Below are 22,940 nucleotides of genomic sequence, written 5' to 3'. Positions count from 1 at the left end.
CTACCTAACCTTTTTGTTGACTGCATAAGCCGAATCGCTCAGTATGTCAATCAATGTTTGAAAAGCAATTTTTATTTATCCAATTAGCTTACGATAAATTTAATCCAGTCGATATCTGAGCAATCAGTATTTTGAATACAAACTCATCTGTCACGCTAGCACCTGCAAAAGTTCACGTGTTTCCTCTACTACTCTTTTCTTCGTGTATCAGTCGAAATACAAATTTAGCATAAAACAGATACATAGAGATACAGCATCGAATGACTTGGCACTTTGACGCAACGTTAAAAATCATTTGAATGATATAAAGTAAACTACAGTATGATACATTTGAACAGGCAGCAAGTGGATTTGTAAGTTGTAGAACAGGATTTTAAAGTCATCGAATGTAAGGTGTGGCTAACGTCGTACAGAATAGAAGTGACTGGTACCCACAATGTGTAACAACCTTTTCTGCTTCAGATACTATAAACTTTATAAAGCCTTTACTAATGTTCTAATGCTTCTTTTCAAACTATATTTGAAGTGCTTGCCGCTGTTGCATGCAAATTATACAAATCCACATAAAAGCCCAATGTGCACCAGAGTTGGATCACTTAGATAGTTTTCAGTTCAACTAAGTAGGCTACAATTAACCTGCAATGAAACCATCAAAAATTTTAATTACATTACAATTACATTGTTCTGAAGTTGTTAAATTACAATTACTTCCCAATGTAGCCTAATATAGTGGGGTGGAGCTAATTTTAATTTCAAATTTAGCCCTAATTTTATGATACAACAGTATATTCTAAAACCTCTGGTATAACTTTTTCTTAAATTTCTGTCCAACTCCCTCCACCCTATCCTGAAAATTACTTTTTGCGTGAAATTACCTTATGTTGCACAGATGTCATTTTTGTTTATGGTATTTAAAGTTTAAATATTGTTTGCTACTGCACTAAAGCACGTTAAAAATGTTGCAAGACAGCCGTCAACAGTTTTTTGGTCTTGGTTTCATTGTAAAACACGGTAAAAAGATCATTTCGATTTATGCGCATAGCTACGCACATGCGCACTAAAATTGCATTAAAATAGTCAGCTGCATAGCCGAGTGGTGAGAGCCCTTGTACGGCACTCGAAAAGACGCCGGTTCAACACCGCTTAAGAGCATGCGTCTGTGTCTTTGGCAGGACACTTAACCCTTTGACGCACATAAGGAATTGGATAAAAACAATGAAAACTATTAATACTACAAAAAGTGCTCAATGCTAAGCAAAAAAGCAAAGCAGAGCGAATTAAATCAAAATGTAGTTATTACTATCTGAATTCTTAACAGTCTGTTTCACCTCAAACGGATCATCAGAAGAGTCTTATTCAAATATAATATTATATTCTATTTGAATAAGACTCTTCTGATGATCCGTTTGAGGTGAAACAGACTGTTAAGAATTCAGATAGTAATAACTACATTTTGATTTAAGGAATTGGATATAAATTTTCAGTGAACCATTGTATTGTCTGTATTGTCTGAACCATTGACATGTCTGAAGAAATCAGTTCAGAGTTTCCAACTACTAGTTTCAAATTAAAGTTTGATGTATAGAGAGGTTGCAGCACAAAAATTGAATCAAAATATTACGATTTTCAAACATAAAATTCTAATTAATTTTGCGGCGCACATGCGTGCCGAAGTACTGCCTGAAGATAGACATGAAGATTGGCTTCCTTGCTTTCCCGTCCACTTAATCCAAATCTTCAACCACCAAGCGTAAGCCTGGATCCTGGATACAGCAACAACAAACTTTACACTCAGTCTTAATATTGCCATTGAAGCATCTTGAGCAACAGTTAGTCTTTACAACAGCCAATATCTAATTCAGGGGTGACGAACCTTTTTGCGGGTGCGGACCACTTTGTCAATTACACATGAATTATAGGGCCACTATAACGCATGTGTACTTTTTAACACAATTTTTTAATTGTAATCTACCATGACATATTTTATAGAAGCCACTCAAGATACTATTCATGAAAAGTAACAAACGGCAGATGAAAGTAATAAAACCCACACAGTTGAAATTATCTTATGCAAAATTGAAACATACAACAGTAAAAAATCGACCAAAAATACAAGCTGAAGTTGGTGAATAGTGTTTTCACAACTTCTTCTCTTCTTGCTTATGAGGCAGCAATTCAGGTAACATCTCCCAATTGTTGCAACCAGAGCAGTGTCTTCATATCAGGGTCTATGAGATTCACATGTTCTTCAGGTCGAAACACTGGACAGTGATTTATGATGTGCTGTGCTGTTTGACAGTCACCACAAACACAGGCTGGTGAGTCACACAATCCCCAGGTAAACATATTGTGCTTGAAGCGACCAACACCAGTACGGAGGCGATTCAGAGTTACCCATTCTTTTCTTGGCAGGTCTGAGCCAGGTGGTACCGTAGTGTCTGGTGTGACTTGGAACTGGTTGGGCCGTGAGATGGTTTCCCAGCGGTCTCTCCATGACTTCATCAGGTCGAAGTGACCTTCATGAAGTGCCACAATGTGTCGAGAAAAAGGGCGCCTGGAAGGCAGGCGTTGACGTGTGAGCTGTTGTGCGTCAAGGACTAGGGGAGAGTGGGGCTAGTCGGAAAGTTTTTTTTTAAAGTGAAATTTAAAAAAATTGATGCATAGCCTGACAACTTGAAGTGGCTTAAATTATCATCTATGGTGTTTTCTATCATACAACCAAAAATAAGTATTGAGTCAATTAAGCTTTTAATAAAAATTTAAAATAAACAAACATACAATTGATTTTTCAACTAACCCCATGCCTGGGGTTAGTTGAAAAACGTCAGTTTAATGCCCACTAATGAACTGTATACTCTTTTTTCAACCAACAAACATTTACATGGTGTTGTAAGCAAATATGCTTACTTGCTTTAAGATCAAAATGCAATGAATTCTACACCTGATCATCGTAAAAACATTTTTTAATAAACGCATTGATAAAACTTGTGATGCCACATATATAGCACTTTCCAAGTTATTCAAATTAAATTTTACAATGTGTGTCTGCTTAAAACAAGTACATTGGAGCTTATACTACTTACTATCATACCACGACAATATACTCGTATCATACTACATAGTCATACCGTTATCAAAACATTTTCCAACTAACCCCACCAACAATTTTCCAACTAGCCCCATTAGCATATGACAAACTATTTTCCTAAAATATTCAAGCATGGTGCATTGGACTAAAATTTTTTTATTTCTTAGTGTTGTAGAACACCTACAGATGACGCACACCAAAAAACTTCTGCCTGTCTATAACGATATCGACGCATAAGATGTTTTTTAATACGCCAAAAATTTTACTTCGAAAGTAAGAAAATACAAAATTGTCAACCAAACAGGTATATTTTGACTTAATAATTCGAAACTAACATGGATTATGTGTTTTTATAAACCACTTCACATGTTGGCAGTAGGCTAAATATTTAAAAAAAGTTATCGAGAGTTAAAAAAATGATCATTTTTCAACTAACCCCGCCTTCCAACTAACCCCACTCTCCCCTACATTGTGGAGGAGATGGCGATCATTGATTCACAACTTTACCTTATAGCTTTCCTATTTTCTAACTTTAACCCTGAAAGTTAGTGTTTTGGGGAAGAAAATAGCAAAGGAAAGGTGTACCCTATACCAGCGAAGGCATAAAACAGATTTGAGATGTATTTTGCCTTTAATGCATGAGCGATTGTCAAATTGTTTTGCGGGCAGCACAAAACTCTTTGACGGGCCGCAGGTTCGTCACCTCTGATCTAAGTCATGGTCATATTCAGTCATACTGTAAAACAGAAAATTAGATTTCTACACTAACTTTATGTGTTCGGTTCTTTTGCTGCATTACTTTTCTTTTCATCGAATTGTTCTTTTTTTTTCTCCTGAGTGGTTTTTATTCAAAAGATAAAAAAATTTTCAGTTTCTTGATGAATTCAGTAGCAAATAGACCTACTAAAATTTGTTGAACGTCTTCATCGGATCTGTATTTATTAGTGATATTCTTTGTACCGTAGGTCTATTGCAGGGTTACTCAACTCATCTTAACAAAGGTCCAGTTTGACAAGTTGAATATTTTTTGCGGTTTGGTGAATAAATTATTTCACACGCAACCACGAATGATAAACTATCTGTACCAAACCACTTTTTCAGGTAAAGTGTAACTAGAATTGGATTTCTGGGAAAGTGTTGGGGAGTCTGGGAGTCGAAGCCCCCCAGCAACTAGGATAATCACAGTAAAACTTGCTTCCTCACAGTAGAAATCTGTTTAAAGAAGTCCGGAAACGTGGCAATGAGGTTATTCTTCCAAAAGCTCAAGGTCCACCATCAACACCCAGATGGTCCGGATTCGGACCGCGGTAGGCCAGTTGAGTAGCCCTGGTCTATTGCCTGTAACTACATTGCAAGTTTCATGCCTTTAAATCAGGGGTTTTCAACCTGAGGGTCGCAACTACTTTGGGGGTTACAAGCCGTGTAGGGGTTATGAGACGCCTGAAAATCCATTGTATTATTTTCAGTTCAAACAGTCTTTTTTAGCAACCGATCATTCCTCGACCTGAAGTTTTTCCATAGTTAAAGCTTTCAGACGTTGCAAAGGCTTTAACGATAGAAAAGCATTCGTTATTTTTGGGACTTTATTCCTAGATATTTTTCACCTAATTCCTGTAGCCTACGTTGCTTTGTGCCACTCGTTATGGCATAGAGGAAAGGAAGGTAATTTGATACACTTTTAACATTTTTGCCTGTTAACTGCTGCGTATTTCTTGATGCTTACAATTAGTTAGCTAGTTACCTTCAAGAAGTTGAAATTTATTGCATTTTATTAATACTTTCAGATTCCTGATGAGGGCTTAGGTTAAGCCGAAAACGTTTGAATGTTAAACTATTTTGTAAATATGTAAAATATATACTGTTGTAATGCTCAACCCTGTGGTATTGTTGTGTCTTGCCTGTCTTTGGTATAAAAAAGCAAACTCTCTCCCGAAACTATAACTGAAAATTATCTGACACAAACTATTGATTTTAAGCTGAAATGAAAGTCTGATCCCTTACACACTTTTTAAAAACATTTTCACTTTTTTGTTTTTGTTACTTTTTTTTTAATTGAAATTTTAAAAACGTCACTCAAATGTATCAATTTACCTTCCACGGAAGGTAAATTGATACACCCGGAAGGTAATTTGATACAGTAAAACTAATACAGAAATCCCCTTTGACAGCAAAGCAATAAATGAAAATTTAATATGTGGTTGGCGTGCTTGGGTGCAAAGATGACTGTTGAGGCCCATGTGTGCAGCGAAGCTTCTGCAGCGGGATGGTCATGGGAAGGATCATTGGCTGGAGTTCTTATTCAAGGGGGGTGCTTTGCACTTTTCTCATTTTTTGACAGCAGATAGCGTGTAGGCCTACGAAAGCTTATATAATAGTTGTTTCCCAAAGTAGCAGGTCTTGTTAATAAAGAATAACTTATTTAAATCAAGTAGATCAATGTCAACATTTATTACAGTCACAAAAAAGAATTTAATATACTGTATCAATTTACCTTCTCCACATGTATCAATTTACCTTTTTCAAATTTTTTTTATAAAATACTGATTTTTGTATGCTTGGATGCACATTGCAGAAAAAACGTGACATGCCCTTGAAGCCTTATCAATGAACTGTCAAATGAGTTTGGTTTCATCTTTCAGAAACTTTTCTTTAATTTTCCAGACGAAAATAATCATGAGTTAAAATTTTTAAGAAAATACTCAAAAAACACACTTTCACAATTTTATGCCATAAAAGCACGAGTTAGCTGCATGGTGCAATTTTTGTAGGCATTATTTTCACAGATCTTTCACCTAATGACAATATTTTTGACCAATATTTTTTGTACATTTCTGTAGGGGGGGTGTATCAAATTACCTTCCGTATCAAATTACCTTCCCTTCCCCTAGGCCTAAAAGCAAGGCAAAACAGCAATACTATCTCAAATATGAATTTATCAGTGGATTAATTATCGTTTCCAGTTATGGCATTGAAAAAATTTAGTGTTTATATAGGCTATTTTATGTAAAAGTTTATTCAGCAATAGTTCCACACATTGACAAGCTTGTGAAAAAAATACAGCATCCAAAATCTCAATGAAGCTGATTGAAATGTATCCATAAAAGGTTGCAATACATTCAACCGGTTAAAATATTGCTTATTCTTATTATTTGTTCTTCTACAATCTAGCCAAGCTTGGTCGGAATTAGAAATAATAATTGGAGGGAGGGCATGTAATAGGCTAAAGCCGTAGCCTACAAACTTATGACAAGACGTTTTTGGTTTTATAAGGTTATATTCAAGCAGCAAATCGACATAACTGGATGTGATAGTGAATCCAATTTGGTTAAATTTTACATTAAATATGCTTTTGTTAATTATTTTTGGGGGGGTCGCGAAGCTATGTTGATTGCTCTGAGGAGGTCGTAGTCTATTGCAAAAAAGTTTAAAAACCTCTGCTTTAAATCAACATCACCTTTCTATAGAATTTTTCTTGTAAAGTTTACTTTGAAACGAATGTTGTAGGGTGTAGCTCTCACAAACTTTCTCTGACGTCACCCACTCTTGTTTTGCTAGACTTCTGGAACCTATGTAATCTGTGCAGCATCGTAGGCGTAAGGGAACGTTTAAATATTACTGTATGTAACGCTTTTTTCCGAATTTTTGACCCCCCTCCCCCATGTAACTCCAACGTAACGTTTTTTTCACCCCCCCCTCTCCCCAATGAAACGCTTTTTCAATACGATATCAGCACAAAAAACTACCATTCCGTACTCGAAAGCGTTACGTAACGTTTTGCTTGAACCCCCTCCCCCCCGATGTGACGCTAACGTAACGCTTTGCATAAACCCCCCCTCGAAGGAGTTACGTAATATTTGAACGTTCCCTTGTAGCGATCCATTATTTCATCATATAAGTTTCCCTTTCTTTTACTATTGTGAACTGGTTTAACCTAAATTTATTTCCTAAACATTCTGTAATTTTCCATGTAAACTGCTCCCGAAGTAAATAGAAAAAAGAGAACAGAAAATAAAAGGGTTTGTTTATTTTCTGTTACGACGAATCACGTCGGGGTCACCAATGTGGTAACATTTTATTTAAGTAGCCTATATGTTTAAGTATAAGTGTTTGATTGATTTTTTTGTTTATATTTTGAATTAATATCAAGGCTGTCTGTCTAGGCTACCTGATAAATATTCAGTCTAACTTAGCCTATCTAATTTAGCTATGTGACTCCATGAACTAATTTCCACACAATGTTATTCGAATTATAATTTTAAGTTCTCAGAAGGTGTTCATATAATATTGTAGGTTTATAGCAAAAAGGAATTTAAACATTGTAGAATAACGAAACAAGGGTTACGAATTTTCACATTTCAACAGTCGTCAAATTGTTACATAGGCCTACTGCATAATCTATTTTATTTTTTCGGAAGTGAGCTCAGCTTGAGCTGGTTTGATGTGAGCTCTCGTCAAAGGACGAACAAACCCTTTTATTTTCTGTTTCCTTTTTTCTATTTACTTCGGGAGCAGTTAACATGGAAAATTACAGAATGTTTAAGAAATAAATTTAGGTTAAACTAGTTCACAATAGTAAAAGAAAGGAAAACTTATATGATGAAATAATGGATCGCTACGCCCTAAAGCGCAATTTTACTTAGGCAAAATAGAATAAAGCCAGAGGGGTAGGCCTACAGAGTCAGGTTTTCTGGACTCCGGCGTCTGTGACTCAAACTCTACTCCTGGTCCGAATACTCTAAGGATAATGTACGAAACTGCCAGGATAAAGCTCTGCAAGACTCCACGACCTCCTACGCCTTCAGGGCTACGGTCTTTCGCACTCTCTCATTGGATGCACACTGTACGTTTTTGTTTTATGTAGGCTATACGTTTGACATCCAAACAAAAATAAAATGACCATCCTTATAGGCTACTGTCCGCCCCGTTAGCTCAGTGGTTACGCACCCGGCTCAAGATCACGCGGCGTAAGCTCGACTCTCGGGGTGTGCGCTTGAGCGACGCATTTCAGGACTGCTCTCCACTCAGCGGCACCTAGTGAATGGAATAATTTCTCGGTAACAGCACTTCAACAATCGGAAACGTCCGTTACAACGTCCGCGTTTTGTAGCTTCTACCTTTTTCTATACCTCTTTTATGTTTGTCATATAGGTTGTTTTTTTCGTTGTGATGGTCAGAAATACAAACAAACTGAACTGAACTCCTCCCTTCGTCAATTTCGGTTAATGGACTTGCGTCAGTAGTTTAAAGTTTCTACAAATAGGCTACGCAATACTGACAGCAGCATTCAAAGAATCGTGTCTCAGTCCGAGGACAATGTTCTCGAGTGCTATGATCGGCTACGATGGTCAAAAATACAAATAAACTGACCCGAATTCTGAAACTGCGACAGAAAAACTTGTTTTTACAGAAGTTGGTAGGCTACAGATGAGCTGATGCAGAACAGAAATCTGGTAAAGTAAGGTATATCTTGTGTTGTGGGCTCACAGACAGTATCAATTACGTTTTTTTGTCATTAAAAACTTTTCAAACGCATTAACAATAAACAGTGATATATCAAGTGGAGTGAAACAATTATAAAGCAACGCAACTGTCACCGATGCAAGCCATTTTACATATTCTGTCTGTGTGACAACATACAAAAATCAAGTGCAAGAATTAATCTACATTTGAACCATAACGACTTATATAAATCGCTATGGTTTGAACTTTGTTACTGAGCCATGATCGTTTCCTGTTAATTTGAAATTGAAGATACAGCTCATACATGCATACTCCTCCTATAGCACAATGTAGTATACCGTAGGCGTAAATGACTGATTTGTCGACATTCGTAGCAGAAATAACATCATAGGCATGCATGAACAATAGAAAGATTGAAAAACCAAATATAAAGACAACGTTGGCAAATTCGGCAAGCTACATATAGCCAGACAGCAAATCAGTCGCATTTTACAGAGATTCGACGTCTGTAGACGTTGAATTATTCTAAAAAACGACTGATTTTCGTATGAATGCGTCATAGTACGTGTACAATCAACAGAGTGTAAGAACAAACACTGTTTTTTCACACTTTTGAAATTAAAAGCGTTTGGGTTTGCGTATGATGAGATTTTGTACTCTGATTTGAAAAATGCAATTTTTATTTAAGTCATTTAGATGTGGCACCGCGTGGTTGAAACTCGTGTGGGGATAAAAATAGGGGATTTTTTATAACTCGGTAACGGAACATGGTAGGGAGACGAATGCGCAGAAAGGCCGCTTTCCTATTGTTACTGCCGAATTTTTTACTTAAGCCCTCTGCATTCATTTGAGCATTGCATGACGTTTTCTAAAGACTAATTAGGCCTAGTAGTTTTACTTCAAATGTTGATATAAACGGAGAATTTCAATCGAATTCAGCAACTAATGCAAACAAATAATGACGTGTCTCCCTATGTTATCCCAGTTAACGTTGAGTGACGTAGAAGCCAGGTCTAACATCCACGAATCTATTGTGGTTTCAATAATCCCAGTAAAGGTTAGCCTGCAAGGAAGTAATCAAACTATCACTACGCAAGCGTTTTTGGACAGTGGGAGTACAACATCTTTCATAACAAATGATTTGATAGAAAAATTGCTAATTGCTGACCGTCAAGAAACTAATATTTGTACCATCCCGCTAAACAACACTGGCAAACGTAACAAAGTAAAGGTGGTCACAAATGCCGAAATGTCAGATTTTGGCGAAAACAAATACATTTCTCTTAGCTCTTTTTACTCCACCTTTCAAATTCCTGTTTCAAATGCAAATATTCCTACCCTAGAAGACACTAAACACTTTCCAGAAATTGCAAACATCTCGATTCCCGATGTTGACGCAGAGGTAGGACTCCTTACTGGCAATGACAATCCGTACGTTCTCCAACCACAAGAAGTAATACAAGCAAAAGGTGGCTATTATGCCATCAAAACGGCCGTTGGCTGGCTAGTGAATTATCCTAACAACAAACAGGATCAAAGTAAAACTAAATCTTTCTTTACCAAAACTTCTACCCATCCAATGTGCGACATGTGCTTTGACGCTGTTGACTCAATTGTTAACTGTAAACCCGAATTATCTGTTCAACAAGCTCAATTCATGAAATCTGTTAAATCTAGTATCAAACTTTTGGAAGACTCGCACTCGACTTGCGAAAATCGACTTGCCCGTTCGAAATCCGGACCTAAAATTACCCTCAAATCTCAAGCTTTCCAAAAAATTATTTACTTGAAACGAAAGTTTGAAAGGGACGCTAATTTCTACATAGACTATAAAAGGTCTGTTGATGACATGATCATGAATCAATATACCGAAAACGTTACCGATGTCCCCAGGATGCATGGAAAGGCCCAGACATCACAAATAACCTGGTCGGCGTTCTTCTTCGTTTCCGCCGTGAAACAATTGTTATTCAAGAAGGCATACTGTCTATGTTTCATCAAGTAAAAGTTCCTCAACAAGACCGTGATCATTTCCGATTCTTATGGTGGAAAGATGGAAATCTAGAAGCGCCCCTACAAGAATACCGAATGAATGTGTATATTTTTGGCACTAACTGCTCCCCAAGTTGTGCAAACTTTGCTTTAAAACGCACAGTTGAAGACAACTCATCTCTTTTCAGTACAACTACTGTAGATACAATAAAAGAGTCTTTCTACGTAGACGATTGCTTGGCTTCAACAGCAAATGTTTCAGAAGCAGTTAAATTGGTAAGGGAACTTCGTGAGCTACTGGCCAAGGGTGGTTTTTGCATTTTAAAATGGATAAGCAATAACCGAGAAGTGATCCAATCAATTCCAAAGTCAGAGCGCTGCAAGTCAAATATGGATCTCTCTCGAAATGACCTACCTGCTGAAAGAGCACTTGGACTTTATTGGCACGTGGAAAATGATACCATTTGCTTCAAAATAAAAAAAGATTAAACCAGCTTCACGTCGAGGCATTCTTTCAGTAATCAATTCTACATACGACCCCTTGGTCTTGGTGCTGCTGCTGTACAACCACTGAAAGTGCTTTCTCAAAAGCTCTGTAAACTGAAATTAGATTGGGATGAGCCACGTGGACAAAATGGTAGAACTTCAGCCAATGCTCGAACCACTTAACGTTCCAAGGTGTTATAAGCCTTTAAATTTTGGTGCTGTCGAAGACGCCCAAGTTCACCATTTCTCAGATGCATCGGAAGAAGCCTATGGTGCTGCTTCTTACCTCAGGCTAGTTGACACAACAAACAGTATTCACAGTTGCCTATTATTGGGAAAAACTCGACTTGCACCAATGAAGGCAATGACGATTCCTCGATTGGAGTTATTAGCTGCTACAATCTCAATTAGCTCTAAAAAAATACTACAGAGTTAAAGGCACCTTATCTTAAACTAAGCCTCGTACAATAAAAAGTGTCATGCTTCAGTTTCTTGAAAAAGTTTTATTACCATTTTAAATGTTTTATTAAAAACTTGAAAAGGCTGCGAGTTTCATCATGGATAATATTACAAACATGACATTGTTTCCTTTTATTTGAATATGTACAATATGTTTTTAGGTGTTTAATCAATGTAAAGAAGATGCACTGTCGTCGTAGCCTACCTGATAAATTTGTCTAGAATGTTCCATGGTCTCTCTCGAGAAGGCAATTAGCATTTCAATTTGCTAAACCTAATGGCAAAGTGATTCCTACCAGTTGGGAAAAATGGCTTAGCGGGAAGAGACTGGTTTTACAAGTTTTTAGATCGACAAAAGTCTAGCCGTGAGACTTTCTGAAGCTACTAGCTTGGCTCGTTCCATGGCCTTTACCAGGCATGATGTAAAGCTTTTTTTTTTAATTTAAAGAGTTTTTTCTGAACAAAAATTAAAGTCCAAATAATATTTGAAATTTGGATGAAACTGGCATCACAACAGTACAAAATCCAAAGAGGGTATTGGCGGAAAAAGGCTTGAAGCAAGTTGGAAAGTTAACATCAGCAGAGCGAGGTGTATCAGTGACTATGCAGTTGGCCAAGCTCTTAAACCTGCATATATATTTCTACGTGTGCATTATATATCGCATATGTTAAATGGTGCTCCAAATGGCAGTCTTGGTTTGGCCCGTCAATCTGGATGGATGAACACAAAGTTGTTTGTTGAGACTTCTAAGCATTTTTTAAAATATATGAATGCATCGAAAGCAAGTCCATCAGTATTGATAATGCACAATCATAAAAGTCACTTATCAGTTGATGTAATTATTAACCTTGCTAATGAAAATGGGGTTACATTATTAACTTTTCCACCGCACTGTTCTCCTTTGGATATTTCAATCTATGGCCCATTCAACGGTTATTACAATACTGCATGCAACTCTTGGTTGCTGTCAAACCCAGGGTCGTATTTGACAATACATGACTTGGCAGGGTTAAGTGGTAAAGCTTTCACTCCGGCAAACATTGCTTCAGGCTTCAAAAGACTGGAATATTTCCATTGGATGAAAATATTTTTCCCGACGATTTATTTGTGCCATGTTTAATCAATGTAAAAAGTGATGGTTTACTGGCTGGTACTGTGCCTGTGATAGTAGATGTAGAGGAAAAGTGGGACAGCGGATTATTTTCGCAGATATTGTCGTTAGCGCTCCCTATTCGTTTTTATGAAAAGTCGGCCATCTTGGCCACCAGTTGATGGAAAAGTTTAAAGAAGTGGTTTATATTCCTTCAGTTATGAAAGTACATACTCTTTTAAGAGTTAAACTGACTGGTAAAGCGGTGGTCGAATAAATTTGTGGCAGAATACGGTGCGATACTGATGAGCCCAGCCTCATGGGCGAAACACGTGTCTGTCGCTGTCAATTCTTGCTACAAATCGGCTGCCGAGAAACAAATCACTATAAGACTGTTACTTCTCGCTCGAACATGCTCATGCTCAAACAATACTAAATCAACGGCGAGTGATCAAGGAAATAACTTGGTTGAGTGTAACGTTGAACTTAATGTTTCGCCTGAGTCGAAAAGTGCAGCAGAAGATTTAGAGAAACAAATTTACATAGAATTTACGGAGGCACCATCGCTCTCAAGGATCACCATGCATCTCAAGCAACCCAGTCCAGACCGACCCCCCCTACCTTGCCAGTTGCTACACATCCATTCTCGGATAGAAACCAATCAACAGCAAGTGTAAGGGTTTCTGTAGCATAAATCTCTCCTCTACTGCTCAAATCACATCAAGAAAGCGCAAGGGTAAAAATCAGAAGTGTTGACTAATTTTCCTTATATGACGATCCACCTAAAGAAGACTGGATCCAATGCAGCAAGTGTGCGACATAGTGCCATGATAAGTGTTCTGACTACAATGGAAAAGACGCTTTTGTGTGCGACTTTTGTGTTGAGTTTTAAGATTTAAAATCTTGCATCATTTGTGAATTTCATATCGTTGTTCTTGATCAAAGTATATTAGTTAGTTTCAGAAGCCAGGACCAATGTCAAGTTTAAGATAAGACTTAAAACTTTTAATAGTGTTGGTTTTATTTAGTCTTTGTATTCTAATGCAACAAAACTAATTCATAATTTTCCCAAAATTTCCTTCGAATGCTAGCTTAAAAACATCACAAAGACGTTTTAAAAAGTGCCGTAACTCATAGATGGTACTTTTATATGGCTTTGTAATATTATTTAAAAACAATCATAAAAACACATATTTCAGCAATAAACGTAGGCGGGGCAAAGCGGGACACCTGTAGAAAATACCAAGAACATCTAAACTAGTGGTTTTCAACCTTTTTGGTGGAACGGAACTCAATGAAACATTCCAAAAGCTCGAGGAACCCCTGTTCAATAATTTAATTGCCTTATACAAAAAACATCATTTGATTAATAAAATTTAATTAATAACACGTTCAGTCGTTCACGGCGATTTGACCCACCGGTGTACAAATGATTAAACTGTCTGAAAGAACTCCTTGAAGCAAAGAAAACATGTCAACGAAATTTGGCGGGAAAGCAGAAAGTTAAAGGTAATCGCACCACAAGAAAACAACAAAAATTCGGGATTGCAGCGAACATGTTAAAGTGTAGCAAATTTATTAATAGTGGCAAACCTAATCAATATTTTATTATATTTAAACAATATGCATATAATAATAAAATAGACTCTCGGATTTGAATGTAAACTTGTGGAACCCCTAGACTTACCGGCGGAACCTAAGGGTTCCGCGGGACCCTGGTTGAAAACTACTGATCTAAAAAAAAAACTAATAACTGTCGACCCTTCAACTTCGAGCTAATGAACTTAAATCTGTCAATTTGAATAGCGTCAAGTATCAAAAAGATCAACTTTCATGAAGATGACTATAAAAGTCCAGCACAACATCCGCATTCAAGAACAATGGGTTGGTTGGTTTCACTTCCTTTTGCTTCTGCAGGAGTTGCATTGTCTACTTTAGTTGGTTGCAGTGACACAGCTGAAATATCTAGAACATCCTTTTGTGCATTTTTCGTTTCTAGTAGTTCACTGTTTCCAGTTGCGAAAAGTTGATCATGCCCACCATGAGTAGTCGATGAACCATGTTTTGACAAGTGCACTGAGCCTTGTTTTGGAGTTGGTGATGTCCCAACCTGATCACTTACAGGAAAATACTTTAGCTTAAGCTGCTTATAGTACTTTTCATCAACAGCAACAAACAAGCAAAAAATGATTCTTGACAAGCTTGAATCCTCATTTTCTTCCAACCACTCTCGTACTGTTTTGAGGGCCACTTCAGCTGCTGCTTTATTGGGATAACGGTATATGCCAGTGGAAATGCAAGGAAAGGCGATGGACTTCAAATTATGCTTCTTAGCAAGATTAAGACTGCTGCGATAGCAGCTTTTCAAAAGAAGTGGTTTCTCTCCAACTGGTCCAACTGTATGAATAACCCATTCTGCGGGAAGGTTAAAAGCTTCTGTAATTTTGGCATCACCTGTTTTACAGCCCTTTAATTTTTTACATGCTTTAAGCAAACCGGGGCCAGCTGCATGGTGTACAGCCCCATCGACACCACCTCCGCCAAGCAAACTTTCATTGGCAGCGTTTGTAATTGCATCCACTTGCAAAGTAGTTATATCAGCAAACAGCAATTCAATTTTATTGTTCAAATCTGCTCTCACTGAGTAATTCATAGTCATCTAGATAAAAAAGTCTTGCATCAATAAATGACATACCAAGTATATATAGTATGTATAGTTTCGGGAGATAGTTGTTATCTGAATACTAAGATTTATTTCAGACGTGCATCACTAATGCATCACATTTAGATTAACTTAAGAAATTAATACTAAATAGCTACATGTATAAGGCTTCATTATAAGACAAGTCATGCATCAGAAGAAGAAATACAATGAAATAAACAGAGGTGGACACTGGACATCCTCTACTTTGAAAGCAGCATGCTATCACTCCCGCTACAATGCGGCAAAAGAGTGGTGCTAACGCCACTTCTAAACGCTACTTGTGTCCTAAACTGACACATTTCTAGTAGCTTGTGAAGTCAAAATGACCATAAAAACGAATGACACCATCTTTCAGTTGCACATTCGTTCACACTGCCATTTCAACGTCGAATAGAAAACAAGCTCTAAGTAAAATTTTATTTTTATGCTCTGGTATGTCCATCCAAAATCTCTAAAAACGATTCATGGCACACTAGTAGCGGCGAAACAAAAGTAGCACGCTACTGCCCACTTCTGGAAATAACAAAATAGACAAAATTTACCAGTATTCTTACATCAAACCGAAATATACATTTTGCATCAGAAAAACATCAGTTAGAATTGAAAAAACTGGGTTAACTTTAAGCTCCCCAATGAAAAAAAAGCACTGTGAAATTAAAAAAGAGCGCTATCAAACTCACTACCAAACCATTCCCAACAGATCGGCACAAAATATATGTCAACAGGTAAACCTAAGCCCTTAGTGAAGCAAACATACAAAAACATTAAGATTGTAGAAAGTCACATGCGGTAAACATCGCGGTTAGAAAAAAGCATGCATCATGTGACTGTAAATTTGTAATAAAGAACGTAGAAGTAGTAGGTCGATGTACGATAGCAGTCAGACCTAATTAAGACAAAATTGCTGGGTGACATTTCACTTTTTTCTGACACAGATAAGTATATTCACGTCATAAACTCATAATGCATCAAAGGTTGTGCAATGTTACACACAAGTGATTTCATGTTTGCAAATGCTATTCTGTTTGGCCAACTGATAAATAATTCTAATTGCATTCTTGTAAGCAATATGCAAATGACGACTTTCCAACAGTTAACTAACACAAATTGATATGCAGAACGGTACCTGATACATCAATGAAAAAAATTGACCACAGTTAAAAATTAAAGTGATATTAAAGCTGGAAAACAATCATTGAGTAAAATATTATTATAACACAGTTGGAAAAAATCTATTGAAGCCACATAAAATGTCGATTTTTCAATTTTGAATATGACTAAAAATAAAGTGAGATTCGATACAAATAATTTCAGTTCATAAACATAAATAATTATTTAATTATTTAAAAATAGTTCAATTATATAATTATTTAATATTAGGAATAGCCATGTCGTGCTAGGCGCGAAAACAAACCTGAGATAGCTTACTATTCAATTACTGCGTACCTACTACCTAGTATTAGTATATAATGTTGAAAAACAACAATGGTTAATTACACCATGTCACTTTTTACTAAAATTTGAAATGTTTATAAAAGTGATCAAATTAATTTAAAAATAAAGTATTTTTCAACCCTCTTTCACAAAACTCATCCAATTTGTAACGGTTAGAGTTTTTTGTTTTATCAGTCAACAAAGCAAATTTTTGCTTGTCATTCACATCACCAAATTTGTCACGTTTCATACTATAACTTTTTTAAACCAGGAAGAATTAAACTGCGTCTGCTACAAATCACATTTTTTTGTTTTTCTTTATTAAGGTTTGACAAAAAGTGCTAAGCTGTAAACTTGGAAATGTGTTGGTGTGCAGGATTAGAAAAATAGTGTAGTTAGACTACTACTTAGGCATGTTTTTGACTTTTGATTATGGTATGGTGGTCAGTTTAAGCGAAGTTAACTGTAATAGTAACTTCGGTATTTGCAGCAGTCAGTTCTTCAAAATTTAAACGTTTTTGTTCTCCAGGTCCAGGTCGATGGATAATTTTGTGTTTTAGTAATGTTTTTCTATTTTTTTGGTCTTACTAGGCCACAATATTATTTTTTATTGCAATTTTTACGTTCTTATTGTGCTCTTACTAGTACTACGGTATATATCTTTTTTATTGCGTTCTTACTGTGTTTTTTGTTTATGTGACTTTTTTGTGTATGGCCGCCATTGGGGTAATTTACAAGTATTCATTGGGCCCTCAGATCAATTTGAGACGCCTATGCAAGACCAATATGGAAGACAAAATTGGGAATTTCATGGAATTCCAGTAGGGGAGACTGGAGGAAGTTGGGCCGGCGGGGCACGTTGGGCCACCCATATCTTGCGATACACAATTGCTGTATGTCACGTGATAGCGTCATGTGATGCTTTCGTTTGTTCTCAGAATATACAATGGTGAGGTGAAGTTGATTGTGGCTAAGCCGCAATCCATGGGCCCCGCACAAAGTGTGTCATACATGCATGTCATCATTGAGGCAGTGGAGCATTGGAAAACAAAAATCTTTAGCATTTGGTGTGCCAATGGTTTGAAGAGAGCCGAATGGACATGGAAAAGAATGTTACTTTTGCTCATGTGTTGTTTTTAGATTCAATGTCAAAAACAAGCACAGAATTCAATGCCCTAACTTGCCTTGCGCAATACGACTGATTCCTCATGGGCAAGATGTCCCAATTCCATTGTCTCTAAAAACGTATTACAAACAGTTGAAGAAGATTCTCTCAGCGAAGAGTCTTTGTCTGAAGAATGTTCCGAGTATGAGTGTGATGATGATCAGCAGTCAAAGTTCAATCAAGTGGAACTAAAGGACGTTGTCAGAAATTTAAATCTGCCAAAAGAGTCTGCTCTGATTGTGGGTTCCAGATTGAAAACCAATCGTATGCTTAGCACTGATACCACTTTTGCTTGGTATAAGCATCGTGAGAATGAATACACACGCTTCTTTGCCTCCGAACCCTCTTTAGTCTATTGTGTGGATGTTCAAGGTCTTATAGAGAAATTGGAAACAGTGTATATTCCCAGCGACTGGCGCCTCTTTATTGATGCATCAAAATCAAGCCTAAAAGCTGTTTTGTTGCACAATACAAATCAATTTGCTTCTTTCCCTGCAGCTCATTCAACTAGCATGAAAGAGTCTTACGAAAATATGAAACTTTTGCTTTCGAAGTTGCAATATAGCACTCATACATAAAAAGTTTGATTTGATTTTAAAGTCCTAAATGTGCTACTGGGTCAACAATCTGGATTTACAAAGTACCCTTGTTTTATGTGTGAATGGGACAGCTAAATCAGGATAAATCATTGGATTAAACGTGAGTGGCCGTTGAGGGAGTATCTCACACCAGGCTATTAAAATGTTTTCCAGCCTGCTCTTATCGACAGATCTAATGTTATACTTCCACTATTCCATTTTAAACCGGGTCTCATGAAACAGTTTGTAAAAGCTCTCAACAAAGAAGGTGCATGTTTTAAATACATTCGGGAAAAGTTTCCTCACTTGAGTGCCAAGAAAGTTATAGAGGGTGTATTTGTTGGACCTCAGATCAAAACACTCACCAAAGACCTCCATTTTCTTATTACCATGACGGATATGGAAAAAAAGCATGGTTCTCTTTCACCAAAGTTGTATCTAAATTTCTTTGAAATACAGAAGATCCGAATTACCAAAATATTGCAGAAAACATGTTAGTTTTTTAGCAAGCACTTGGATGTCTAATGAGTTTAAAGGTTCATTTTCTACAAGCACATTTGAACAATTTTCCTGAAAAACTTGGGTGACATGAGTGAGGAGCATGGTAAACGTTTTCACCAGGACATTAAAACCATGGAAACGCGGTATCAAGGGCGATGGGATGTAACGTTGATGGCATACTACTGTTGGTGCCTGAAACACGACTGCAAGAATAGTGAGACAGCAAAAAAAGCTAAAAGAAGAAAACTCATGCCACACACCAATAAGGAATAGGAAAGAAAAGTTGTTTGAATCAAAAGTTTATTGAGTAAATGAGCATAATTATGTTTTATTGGGGTCTAGGGTTTAGAATTAAGAGGTTTAAGCTAACAAAATCTCAAATCCAATTGAGTAAGTTAAGCGCCGGCTATGTTTAGTTTCACGGACGAAGCTCTTGACCTGTAATAGGGCACAAGCGCCCTTAATACAACCGATTTTGAGTTAAATTTTCATTCAATTTTTGCAAAAAAGTGTGACGTGATAGGTGAATTCTGACTGCAAATTCGGAATCAGCACAGTCAAATCAGGTAAACTCAATTATATAATTGTTTGAAAAAAATAATGAAAAAGTTGAAAAATGTCACCTACTGTTACCTTCAGCACTTCATAAAACATGTACGTTATACACCTGAAGATCCGGTGTTATTAATTATTGATTAAATATCTCATGTAGCAAGTGAAGCCGTGAATCTTGGTAAAGAAAACGGAATTATCCCGTTGAATGACGCTGCAACCTCACATAGGCTGCACCAGTGCACCTTTAAAAAGCAAAAACTATAACATTACAGACTTGTTTGTCAATATTCGAAGAGCAAAACAAGGATTCAGTTATCGGTACATTTGAGCAATCGTGGAGAACTTTTTTTCATTGCTTACTGCAGACCATTTATCTGAGGTACTATGCACATTTTCAAAGATTCTGACATTTCAAAAACCTTCTCTTTGAAACGCACTAAATGCACAACTTTAATTAACAATGTCATTGGCTCTGCATTTCATAAGCAACTTCTACTAAATATTGACACTTCACCTGTGTCACTCATAATTGATGAAAAAACTGACATAAGTGTCACAGAGCAAATGAGCATTGTTGTTTGCTACTTCTCTGTGAAAAAAGAGAATGTGGTAACACAATTTCTTGGGCTTGTGGTGGAAGTCAATGACTGTACAGGTGAAGGGTTATTCCATACACTGACAAACGTATTGGCAAAGTGCAATTTGCCACTTTCCCAAGTCATAGGCATGGGTAGTTTGGGTACTGATGGGGCAAGCACAATGTGCGGGAGAAATCACTTGGTGTATTCTTTATTTAAGCAAGAAGTTCCAAATGTAATATTGGTGAAATGCATTTGTCATTCCTTGCCTTGGGCTTGCAGCAACAGTATCACTCTCCTGCCTTGGAATATCGAATTTCTTAAGGAACATATAATTGGTTTAGTCATTCTTCAAAAAGAAAGGAAACGTACCAACAAGTTTACAGGGACTTGGATGATGGTGATAGCCCTCTTGCTATTCCTGGTGCTGCAAATACCAGCTGGATTAGCCATGCGCCAGCAATAACTGCAATTTTAAATCAATGGGGTGAACTGGGGCAACTTGTTTAGACAGACTAAAGCCACTGACATATGCTACACTGTTGAAATCTTGCATGGGATGTTTTGCAATCCTGTGAATAAGTTGTATCTGCAGTTCATTCAGCCAATTGTCAAGCAGCTCAAGAATTTGAATGACAAATTTGAAAGCGAGTCGGTTAATCCATTGAAACTGTATGATGAACTATTCCTGTTTTTACAGTGCTGGATTACAAAAGTTGTGTACCCTAGTTTTTCAAATGGCAATTGTCAATGCATTTAATGTTTTCTCACTAATTCCAGATGGAAAGAGCACTTGCTACAACCCAGTGCTTGCCAACTGTGTATCACTTGTCTGCAAAACACTAATCTACCAAACCATGAAATAACAGCAATAAAAGAGAGGGCTACAATGTTTATTAACTTGGCTTTCAAGAAAACTCTTAAAAGAATTCCTGAGAACATTGACCATTTTCAAAAAATGAAGTATTTGCAACCTGAATATTTTTATTTGGAATGTTTTGGAATATTCTATGAGGCGTTCAGGCCATACATTACCTTAGAAGATGTTAATTTATATGAAGAACAATACAATCAATACAGAGTTAATATCAGCACCAGATGAGGTCAAAAAAAACAACATCACCTATTGGACTTATGCTTACGAACACACTGATTGTGCAAAAAATCACCCCCTGCAAAAACTCACCAAATCTTGTTTAAGAAACAGGCTTTCCATTAGAAGTTTGGCAAACATTTTAAAAACTAAGTTGAATCTTCAAAAAAAAAGGCTGTTGCAGCAAATTTGATCCAAACAATGAAATGTTGCTGCTATATAGATAATGGAAACATCTATGGCTGAGTTAACCTGATGAAAAAAGTAAAGAAACTTCAATTGATTTTTTATTACCTTGTGATGTTAATGGTTTCTGGTGTCCTGTCAGTATGTGTCATATCTTTCACATAAGACCGAATTTGGTCATCCTTACTGTTCCGGCGTTCACTTTCACTCAAACAAATCGTTTTGTTTGAGTGAAAGAATCACTGTAAGCAAACAATGCCAAAAGGTGCGCGCATGAAGTCATGGGAGTGTGAGGTATCAAATATTTGAACAGGTTGTTATTTTTCTACATCCAGGGTTCGATCTTAGCGGTAGTCCGCTAGCCAATGGCTAGTGAAAATTCGCACGGACTAGTAGAAATGTTGCAGTACTAGTCTTGGCTAGTGAAAATATTCGCTGGTGAAGAGTTTTGGTTTACAAAATGGCGATTGGCGACGTCACTCTCACTCTGAAATACTGCAGAAATTTGCTTGCCAGAGGCGAAGTTGCACGAAGAAGGCTGCAAAGTCAGTCAACTGAGCACGTGACTACTTTTTTCTCACATTTTTGCTAGACACGACACGTGGTAGTCGCCAGCACAAAGCCAGCAAGCAACAGTTAGCGAAATTAACGTTTTTTGTTGATATATCGTGATCTTGCCTGGGAATCTTGGCCTGGGATCCTTGCTCAGCACACCACATCTCCATCGATTGCAAAACATCGCAAAGGACAAAACAGAATGGAGATCCTATCAACCTTGTTGAAAGACTGATCGAAGCCAGCGGATGCCAAACGATTTGGCTACACTGGCGGCGGAGACAGTTACAATAATAATATCGTGATCAAATGCTGATTCAACGTTACTACAAAGTGTCTAACGCTGAGTGTTAGCTGGGTAGTTATCACTATTGTTAATACAGCATCAGACAAGTGAAAAGTCAGTAAACTGGTCGAACTAGTGAAAAATCGTGCGAGCTAGTGAAAACGGGGAACAACTAGTCCGGTGGGCTAGTGAAAAAAAAAGTTAAGATTGACCCGACATCAATGTGACGTTAGTTACCACTTTAAAAAATCTATATCTTTGCTTCTGCAGAAAATCCGCAGCAAACGCCTTTTTTTTGCATGTTTAGTATCGGCCACAGTATTGGCCAAATTTTGCCAATACCGATACTCAAAAAATGGCCGATATCACCGATACCGATATATCGGGGTCTGCTACTATTCAGTGAGTCCGATTCGGTGAGTTCCTAACCTCTAACCCTAAAACGGCAATGATAATTAGGCTACGATACCCAATAATTTAAAAAAAAAATTGAAAAAATCTCCCGTTAAGGGATCGGATTCACCGAAGCGGGCCATTCCGGATATATCGGTACATTTTTATCTAAAACGTGCCCTCCATACACAACAAAAAAACGTCGAAGCTGAAAGTGGTTCTGCAAGTTTTACCACTGAACAACTATTGTCAGATATGGAGTCCACTGATGTGGAATCATTCTCAAGGAAAAAAAAAACACAAAGTAGGAAAAAGAAATCGAAGTAGAAAACGCCA

At 37.1% G+C, this 22,940-nt stretch overlaps 1 protein-coding gene across 1 annotated transcript; it reads right to left on the bottom strand.

Annotated features, from left to right (window-relative positions):
• Positions 1 to 12,960: 12,960 nt before the first annotated feature.
• On the bottom strand, positions 12,961 to 19,924 carry LOC145774695 (macro domain-containing protein RSc0334-like). Its single transcript, XM_082585987.1, has one exon. The coding sequence runs from the start codon at positions 15,233 to 15,235 to the stop codon at positions 14,420 to 14,422; it is 816 nt and encodes a 271-aa protein (XP_082442113.1). The 5' UTR covers positions 15,236 to 19,924; the 3' UTR covers positions 12,961 to 14,419.
• Between the last annotated feature and the right edge of the window lie 3,016 nt (positions 19,925 to 22,940).

Source organism: Aplidium turbinatum, chromosome 7 (genome assembly GCF_918807975.1).
Source record: "Aplidium turbinatum chromosome 7, kaAplTurb1.1, whole genome shotgun sequence".
NCBI lineage: Eukaryota > Metazoa > Chordata > Ascidiacea > Aplousobranchia > Polyclinidae > Aplidium > Aplidium turbinatum.
This window is presented reverse-complemented; position numbering and strand designations above follow the sequence as displayed.